This window comes from Salvia miltiorrhiza, chromosome 1 (genome assembly GCF_028751815.1).
Source record: "Salvia miltiorrhiza cultivar Shanhuang (shh) chromosome 1, IMPLAD_Smil_shh, whole genome shotgun sequence".
Lineage (NCBI taxonomy): Eukaryota > Viridiplantae > Streptophyta > Magnoliopsida > Lamiales > Lamiaceae > Salvia > Salvia miltiorrhiza.
The window spans coordinates 41,656,648-41,666,468 of record NC_080387.1 but is presented as its reverse complement, the minus strand read 5'-3'; the positions used below and the strand labels follow the sequence as shown (position 1 = coordinate 41,666,468).

At 34.4% G+C, this 9,821-nt stretch overlaps 1 protein-coding gene and 1 long non-coding RNA gene across 2 annotated transcripts; one reads left to right on the top strand and one right to left on the bottom strand.

Moving 5' to 3' along the window:
- Positions 1-397: 397 nt before the first annotated feature.
- LOC131025223 (protein NRT1/ PTR FAMILY 6.3-like) lies at positions 398-5,187 on the bottom strand. Its single transcript, XM_057954883.1, has 5 exons — positions 4,921-5,187; positions 4,685-4,862; positions 4,516-4,555; positions 3,210-3,793; positions 398-1,427 (listed from the first exon to the last, which is right to left on the bottom strand). Exons 1-5 carry the CDS (start codon positions 5,042-5,044, stop codon positions 563-565), a joined length of 1,791 nt encoding a protein of 596 aa, XP_057810866.1. The 5' UTR covers positions 5,045-5,187; the 3' UTR covers positions 398-562.
- On the top strand, positions 1,928-3,942 carry LOC131025229 (uncharacterized). The gene is made up of 2 exons (XR_009102116.1): positions 1,928-3,139; positions 3,233-3,942. It is a non-coding gene; the product is annotated as an uncharacterized LOC131025229 (long non-coding RNA).
- Positions 5,188-9,821: the final 4,634 nt, after the last annotated feature.

Below are 9,821 nucleotides of genomic sequence, written 5' to 3'. Positions count from 1 at the left end.
CTATAGATTTATATGCTTTTTTGACTTCTATAGTTCATGAACATAAATCAATCAACGTCACAATTGACAAGTAACAGGCGTACACGTCATTTCCACGAATACAGGAATCTAATCAAAACGCAATTTATTTGATTCCTACAACGCAATTAAGTGACATTAATTAGTTTAATCAAATTTAGTATGATTTGGCATATGACATTATTCAATTAAACAGTGACTCCAAGATGCCAGATCATTTTATGTATTTAATTAGTAAATGTTACTTCAATGTAAGTGAGACATGGCCATGGCCCGATGCGAATGAGCCAAATTTCATTAATTTAGCTAGCTACATATCCATATTATTACATCAGAAAGGACAAATTAATTAATATAAAATTATTATAGAACAGGAAATAAGAAATATCACTTGTGATTTTTCTTATATCGACCCCACTCCACAGGCTGCGTACATGAAATATATATATATATATATACCTGTATATCATGAGCTTTCTTACACTTGAAATATTACAAAACCATTAATTATATAATTAAGGCTGAAAATAGAGAAAAATCGACATTAATGGCAACTGGGTCCGCTATCTTCCAACTCAATCCCCTCTTCCGCAAGCCTCTTCTCCTTGTAAACATACCATCTCGAACAAACCAAAAACACTATCAAATTGAAAAGGCTCAAAATCGTCAACAGCCAATAGAAATTGTAAAGCCTCCCTTGATTGAGATTATCAGCCAACCAGGGTTTGGTGTGAGCAGTGAGCTTGTGCACAAGTGTGACCAAAATGGAGCTGACGAAGAAGCCTAGTGAGAGAGTGCTCAAGAACAAGCCAGTGGACATGGTCTTCATCCCCTTAGGGCACTCTCTCAGGAAGAAATCAAGCTGCCCCATGTACGTAAACGCTTCACCGGACCCCACAAGCAGGAACTGTGGGACCAGCCAGAACACGCTCAGCGGCACATTCGTGTCCCGCACGTGCGTCAAACCGTGCGACCGAGCAACCCTGAGTCTCTTGATCTCGGTGAGCGCCGCCGCCGCCATGGCGAAGATCGACAGCACTAGGCCGACGCCTATCCGTTGAAGGGGGGTTAGGCCTTGCGGGTTCTTCAGCAGCTTCTTGCAAATCGGGGCGATTATCCGGTCGTACACCGGCACGGTCAAGAGGATGGTGGCCACGAAGAACACGGTGAGGGAGGCGGCGGGAATCTCGAAGGATGCGCCGATGCGGCGGTCCATGGTGGTTGCTTGAGAGACGGAGAAAGTGGTCATTTGGGCATAGACGGTCCAAAACATGACCGTTGTGGCCCATGTTGGGAGCATTCTTATTACCAATTTCACTTCTTCAACATCTGTTAGTGTGGAAAGGTACCACTTGTTGGGGACATTCATTGCCATGTTTGAATCCTTGATAGCTGCCTTATCGAGAAAACTGTAAGAGAAAGGAACAAGCTAGTGTCAATCAATCATATAGATACTTGTATTGATTGATTTTGGTATAATCAAATGTAGCTGACGAGTATAAACAATTTTTAATAAATATTGTACATGTATAGTGGAGAACAAAATAGGGTTTCTTGTGCTTAATATGTCAGTGTTCTTATATTGAAAATTTATCACCAGAATAAAAAAAGGACAAAAAGTGAAAAAATTTAGTTACTAGGGTTCACTTTTTTTATCTCATATTTTTTTGGGTGAAAAAAAATTAACACATAGTGAAAATAAGGGAAAAGAAACTATCTGAAAAAAAATAGTGAAAATAAGGGAAAAGAAACTATCTGAAAAAAAAAATTTGCATTCTATCTAATATATATATATTCCACAATTTTCAATAAAAAAGAACACAACTTAATAAAATGTTGTTAAATAATTGTGCTACATCGATTGAGTCGGTCCCGTTTCGTGGTTTCATGCATATATTTATTAGAGGAACAAACAAAAGTAACCACATGGACCGACCTCTGGAGACATTATTATGATTCAGCAGATATGAATGTGTGCAAACTATATACTATAAAACATACTCCTTCTGCACACAGCCAAAGGACACAGTTTTACTACCCAAGACTATTATTTCAATGTGTATACGACTTTTAACCCGTTGTGTACTATTCAATAATTGAAACTTTCAAACCATGCATATAATTAATGCAGCAGATTTCATTGGTGATCAGCTCTTACAAAAAGCTGAACATCCTTATTGGAATTTTAAAAACTTCCTGCATTTGAATATAAAGATGGTACAAATTAAGCCCAAGTGTAATGCACCCAAATTTTATTAATTTCTTATTACTTTGCAGATATATGCACACGTATACCTGCAGCATGTATAGTAATAGTAAAAACAATTATATATCCCTTCTCCTCACAAGATTAATATTTAAACAAATTTAAAATTTTGTATTGATTCATATTTGTGGAAAACGAGATCAATTTAATTAATTGCTAAAAATTCATCCAATTTCTAACATGTATTCGGGCTAAAAAAATCGTATATTATGACAAACCCTAGGAATCAATCAGATGTAACCGCGTTGAAATATTTGCAAGGGAAAATAAGTGCAGCTATATTCGTGACAAAGTTTTCCAACTTGCATATGTATCAATTGGTAATACACTGTTTGTTGGCATCTCATAAATAATTCATGTCGTACTATCATTCATATCCAAATCATTTAGTTGCTCAAATAATGCACAAGTCAATTCCAAAAATATCCACAATCGTGCATGGTCGGCTTAATTATTAGTAGTTTTGATACGTTCTTAATTTCTATCTATCTATGTTAATAATTAATTTTCACTGCGAAACAATTGTCTTATTTTACTTTCTTATACGACACTCAAAGGTTTTTTATATATCCAAAATATCGTACGTGTCCATATATCATTGCTATTTAATGATTAGTTAACTTTCAATATTATACTTGTAATTATATATGAATATTATAAAAGAAGGTGAACATGTTATATCTTACAGACATTTTCCTGTTTTTAGTTTTTCTAACAAGTATTTTAAATTGTTTCTAATTTCTGAAACAACTCTGTAAAATTCAGATAAATGACTACATGTCGAAATACTTTGGTTAGATGATTTGTCAATCAAGATGAGTTAATACTATTATGCCCAATTAAAAAAATTTCACGGTATGTTTCTTTGTCAATTTATAAGTTAAAATATATATTTGAATAAAATTAAAATGAGAGATGAACTCACCGGAACTCCTTGCTGTGCGGCAGCTTCTGCTTCTGCTTCAGCCTCTTCTTAGTCTCTCCTTCCTCCCCGACGATGTCGTCGACGTCGAAGAGGAGCGAGGCATCCGACGGCGGCTGGAGGCGCCTCTTCCGCCACGCGGCCACGAAGACGGAGGCGATCTGCGTGAGCGGGCTGCCGACCAGCTTCTTGAAACGGTAGCGTTTTGTCCCGGACAAGAAGACGAGGAGGCCGACGAGGATGGCGCAGGCGCAGATGCCGTAGCCCCACTCGCGGCCGAGGTGATCCTGAATGTAGACGAGCACGGTGACGGCGGCGAGGGCGCCGATGCTGATGAAGAAGAAGAACCAGTTGAAGAACTTTATCATCTGCTTCTTCTCCTTGGCGTCGGACTCGTCGAACTGGTCGGAGCCGAACCCGGACACGCTGGACTTCAGGCCGCCGGTGCCGAGGGCGGTCAGGTAGAGAGCGGCGTAGAGGACCAGCATCTGCTTGCTGCTTGCCGGAATACATGACGGGCTTCCGGCGGCGCACTTCGGCGGCCGGAGGCTCGGGATTATGGTTGAGATTGTCAAGATCGTTACACCCTGGATCCAGTTATTGTGATTCTAAATTAGTCAAGCACCACCACCCCAATTATTTGGAAATATTGTTCATCTCTCACCCAATTGGCAACACCATTTCTGTAACCATTAAATTGGGAGTTCCAATCATTATTTATTGTCTTTTCTTTAAAGGTATACTCCCTTCGGTTCATAATTGTTAAGCGAGTTTATTGAGAATAGAAAAAGGGGCTCATTCTATAGTAAATTAGAGTGAAAAATAAGTAATTGATGGTGAAATAGTGTCTAAAAATGATAAATGTAAATTCTCGTGGCACAAAAAAGAAATGCATAATTTTATGAGACGGAGGAATATGAATTAATTACTTCTCTCTTTGTCCCATAATATTAGTCATCTATTCCAAAATTTAATTCAATTTCTTAATTTGATCTTTTTTTTATTTAAACTTTCTTATACAAAAAATAAATTTATTTAATATTTATTAAATAATATGTCAAACAATAAATAAGTGTAAAATGAAATAATATATATATATTTAAAAATATTAGTAATATATTTTCTTGATAGGTGTGAAAAATACACAAAAATCTATTTTAATAGGACACGGGAGTATTTCATTAAGCTCACTCTTTCTATTTTCCTTTTAACACGTAATTCTTTTAAAAGAAGAGTTAGTTAATGAACACGGTAACATGACTGCATTTAATATTTTAGGTTGTAGATATATGGAGTAGTAATTTCTTACCGTTGCCTGAACAGTGGCAAAGATGCCAATGGTCAAATACCTGCCAAAAAACACCAAAAAGATTCATAAATATACACACACATCACATGTCATGTACCTAATAGTATGTACATATACAACAATAAAACAAAAGTGGTTGTATATATTTGAATTCAAATAATTAATATACCTTCCTAAATAGGTGTCAGCGATAAAACCTCCGAGCAAACACAGCATGAAAGAGGTGCCAAGAAAATTGGTGACAGTGTTGGCGGAAACAGCATTTCCCAAATGCATGGTGCGAGTCAAGTAGGTGAGCAGATTGACCGCGATTCCCAGCGTCGTCAGCCTCTCACACCCCTCCACACCTGATCACACACAAAGTTAGTTTGGAGGGAGTTGCTGAAAATGGGTGGTTGATCGTACCTAGAATCATGGCGGCGGTGGCCCAGCCGCCGGAGGAGGATCTGAGGGCGGGGCGGCCCTTGTAGTCCCAGGCATCGGGGAGCGTCTCGGCGTCTGGTTTTGTTTGGGGGAGTGAAGAAGCCATTTGTTTGGATGTGGGTTTGGAGCCCGTGAGTATAAGTAGTGAGGTGAGGCAGAGGCAGAGTTTCTTTATATAGCTGTGGTGTGCCCCTTTGGACGGATCAGATTACTTTATTATAAATACTTCTTGTGGGTATGATTGATTCATCAATGGTATTATTGTCAATATAAAACCAATATATAGTATTGTCATATATACGAAACCTGCTGGCAGATCCTGGGGCATCAAAAAGTTTTCTTATTTTATTTAATTTATTAGGATGAGTGCAATCAGCAATGAGATAATTCATTCCAATACTCGGGATATTAATTTGATGGGTATTTTGAAAACGAGAGAATTATATTTTAATACAAATTTATTGATTTTTTAACATTTTATGTTTTGATTTTAAAGAAAATTACTAATACTATCAAATATCTGAACCATCATGTTCTCAAAAAAAAAAATATATCTGAACCATCACATTTAATTTCTAGTAATAATGTCCACTGGTGTCAATTTTTTAGGACGGAAAGCTGATTTTAATTTATTATACAGATATATGAAATATGAGCTGGCATCGAAATGATGTTATTCCTTATGCCATAAAAATTAAAATCCACATTGGATGAGCGACGTTGTTTTGAACCTTTACTTATCAACCCATTACGTCGATGGGGCCTGAAGAAGGCCCATTATTGATTGTACACTGCTATGGAGTTTCTTGAAATAACAGTGGATAAATACCTTCGAGATAAGGAAGATGAGGAAACATAGGACGAATTTAATTGATGTTGAAGATTCATAGCGAATCTTTTGAAAAATGCTTCTTACCACAATTGCATCTTGATCTTTTCTAACTAACTAGTATGTGCCCGCTCGTGCGATGCACGACCATCATCGAAATTGAACGATAATTTAAATAAATAAATAAAAATGTTAAACATAATATATATATATATATATATATATATATATATATATATATATATAATTAAATATAAACATAAATGATCTCAATAAAAAATAAATTATTCACAATATAATCTCAATAAAAATATCAATCTGAAAACATTCAAATTTTCAATTATTGAAATAGCAATTAATTGATTTAATTGATAATGTGTATAAATTTATAAATAAATAAATTATGAAATATCAAAAGCAAGTATAGATGATAATGAGTATAATTATGGATCATATAATATTCTAAGATGTACAAAACTATTTATTTACATATAGTATAACTGTAGTTTAATATAGTTTTCGAATGCATATTTATGAGGTCATTTTGTTTATGCTCAAATTTCAAAATAAAGTTACAATGTATACATTTTTTTTTTCAATTGGAAAGTGAAAAAATAAAGGGTTTAACATGAGATATGTGTCGTTCATTTTTCAAAATAAAATGTATACAATTTCAGTAAATTTAAATAAATGTGCTACTAAAAAATTAAACTCTTCAATTTACTTTTATTTTTTATTTTTAAAGAAAATCGATAATGGTTCTCTAATTACTGATTTTCCAATGAGTAATTTTGAAGCTTAAAAATTCGATTTTTAAGATATACTATATATTAGTTATTTATCTACAAATTTATATTAATATAAAGTTGACCTTTAAAAAAATATTTTTAAGCTAAAGATTTCTAAAATGAACAAATATAAGTTTCATCATTGTAATTGCATTAAACTGATATAATAAAAATATAAATAGTAAAATATAAAAAATACTGATCTACAATAAAAACATAAAAAATAAAATAAAAAAAATATGGAAAAAGGAATGAAAGAACCGTGAATTTAAAAAAATGAGAAATGAGAGAGGAGATGATAGAGGAGAGAAGAGCGAGGAGAGAGAAAAAAATAATTTGGTGACTTTAAACTATAATAACTTATTGGTTTTAAATTTATTTTTTATAATTTTTACATCAAATTAAAGATATTGTCATTATCTTTAATTTAACATCCATATTGAATATTTTTTTATAAATTAAAGTTGATGAATTTAAAAGAAAATCAAATTGAATAAATATATTTGAATAGTGTTTTCTAAGTAATTAATATATTTTGTTGAATTAGTGTGAAATAAATTAGTAATGCATTGCACGTAAAAAAATGCAGTTTTTAGTGCATGCTCCATTTTTTTAGACGTGGGATTTGTAAGTTGTAATTTAATTTAAGTTAGTTTAATCCATTTTTTGTGTATATATAATATGACATTATTTTTTGAATGAATCACAAAATCGCCATTCAAATCAATTTGAAATTGATTTGAAATCAATTTCAAATTGAAAACTGCTTTTTTAATATAGTATAGATATAATTGTTATTATTGCTTCTACTTGTTTTTTATTTTCAAAGGAGAAGAGACATAATATTTTATACCTCTTCATATTACAACTCGCTAACTAATTGCTACTTATATAAAAAAAAAAACTAAGTTGTTAACTGCTCAGCTAAGATCAATTACATAAGACGAATGTTTGATTAGATTTCAAACAAAGTCAAAACACTGCCCAATGACTTAGAAGCCCAATAGAGACGATGAACCAAATAGATGAGTCAAGTTAATTAGCTCAACTGTTATGCATGCACGCAGCTGGTAGATTAAGGCTAAACATTGAAGACATCTAGTTCAATAGGAGAAGAATGGAATTGAATCAACGACACTGAAGCCAACGTGTCGACTATGTCATTGTGTACTAGTGTATGGAATTGAATCAATGACCTAATGAAAATTTATTAAACCGTTATCTATACTAAAAAAAGCGCTCATACATAATGGTTTTTGAAAAAAATCGTTATATATGATGTATTATGTATGTTAGATTTTCTAGTAATGCACCTAAGTTATCTTTTTAGATCTTGGTGACACTAATTCATGTGGTATTTTTTTTAGATGGTTTTGGTTCTGAAATCTGCAACCCCAACTTGGTGAGAATAGAGCCAGTAGCATCATTCATGTCAGCCGCCCCGAGATCTATCCCACATATATGAGGAACGAATGGTACGAAAAAATTAATTCGTACACTTCGTGCCAAGTGGGCAGGCGAGACGTATTGGGGTGAGGAAAAAAAACAATCTCAAGTCTTCTCCAATTTATCACCGCCTCCCCCCCCCCCCCCCGCATGAAGCTTTCCTTGAGTGCAAGAAAGTGAATGAAATAATCAAAAATGAAGATTTAGTTTAGGGATTTAGTTAGTTTTTGTGTTAGTTGTGAGATTTGTAAGAGTTCGTATTGATTTGCTAATATGATTTGTAATTGTATTAATTGTTTGGAAAATGAATAAAATGCTGATTCAAATTTTGTTCATCAATTATACTTGAACTTGTTGGAACAAACTCCAAGATTATAGTTTTTTTTATTGAAACAAATTGTACCATATTTGTACAGTTCATCCCAAATGCTGGTATGACAGACCTTAGGACGAATGATGCGAATATGCCATATCGTACCATTCGTCCCAAGTGCTGACGTGACAAACCTTGGGACGATAGGCGAGAATATGCCATTTCGTACCATTCGTCTCAAGTGCTAGTGTGACAAACCTTGGGACGAATGGTGCGAATATGTCATTTATCATTTGTCCCAAGTTGTGCACGAGAGACCTTGGGAGGAATAGTACGAATAGACCATTCACACCATTTGTGCCAAGGGCTAGCACGATAGACCTTGGGACAAATGGTGTGAATATGCTATTAATTTCGTACCATTCGTCTCAAGTGCTAGTGCGACAAACTTTGGGACGAATGATGGGAATATGTCATTTATCATCCGTCCCAAGTTCTGCATAAAAGACATTAGGAGCAATAGTGCGAATAGGCCACCATTTGTGCTAAGTGCTGGCGCGACAAACCTTGGGACAAATGGTGTAAATATGCAATTTCGCACCATTCATGTCAACACTTGACTCGACAGACCTTGGGACGAACGGTACGAATAGCTCATTTTGTACCATTCGTCCCAACGCGTAACACTAATTTAAAATGAGAAAAATTTGAAATAATATTTTATTCATTTTCTTTATTTTACAACAAATACAAGCACAAATCTCACAAAATAACAAAAAATAAAACGAAATCGCACAAATCTAATAATATGCCAGAACTAAGTTTACAATATTTGAAACGGATACCACCAACTGTGCCGATGATCCATTTTCTGGGCACGCATTCTAGGAAAAGTTGGACATTGGTTTCCTCACCACCCCCAAAAAGTATCTACTGGTACACTTGGTACGAATGATGCGAAATGACATATTTTATACTATTCATGTCGCGCACATGTGCGACAAATCTATAAAATGATAAAATGGATGGTGCTAACGGGTGTGTATGGATCTGCATGAACATCTCATAACTATCGTAGATTTGAAACTACTGGAAATCATAGATCTGTGGAGATAAGGATATTGACGGCGGCGTATGGGTGAAATTGGAGAAGTGATCGTCGGAGATAGAGAGAGAAGCTCATTCGAAGATAAAGAGAGAAACAACTCGTCAGAGAGAAAGAGCAACTCGTTGGAGATTTAGGGTTTGACAGAAAGTGAGAAAGTGTGTGTGTGTGAGAAACAAAGAAAATTGGACCCCAGACATGTTTTGTATGTACAAGAGAGAAGGGCGGAGATAATTCCGTAAAAAACACTAAACATTTGTTATAATTAATTTATTGAAATAATGTTGAGTGGACAACTATTGATTTTCACTACACCCAATGGATATTTCGCACCATTAACCCTATTTAAAATATTCAAATAAAAAATATGATAATATTGTGTGTGCATGAATGTGTGTGTAT

Coding starts and splice junctions, on each gene's coding strand:
- LOC131025223 (XM_057954883.1), bottom strand. CDS start 5,044: ATGGCTTCTTCACTCCCCCAAACAAAACCAGACGCCGAGACGCTCCCC. Junction 3,794..4,515: donor TTGCCACTGTTCAGGCAACG/GTAAGAAATTAC, acceptor AACTGGATCCAG/GGTGTAACGATCTTGACAAT. Junction 1,428..3,209: donor CCGCACAGCAAGGAGTTCCG/GTGAGTTCATCT, acceptor TTTCTCTTACAG/TTTTCTCGATAAGGCAGCTA.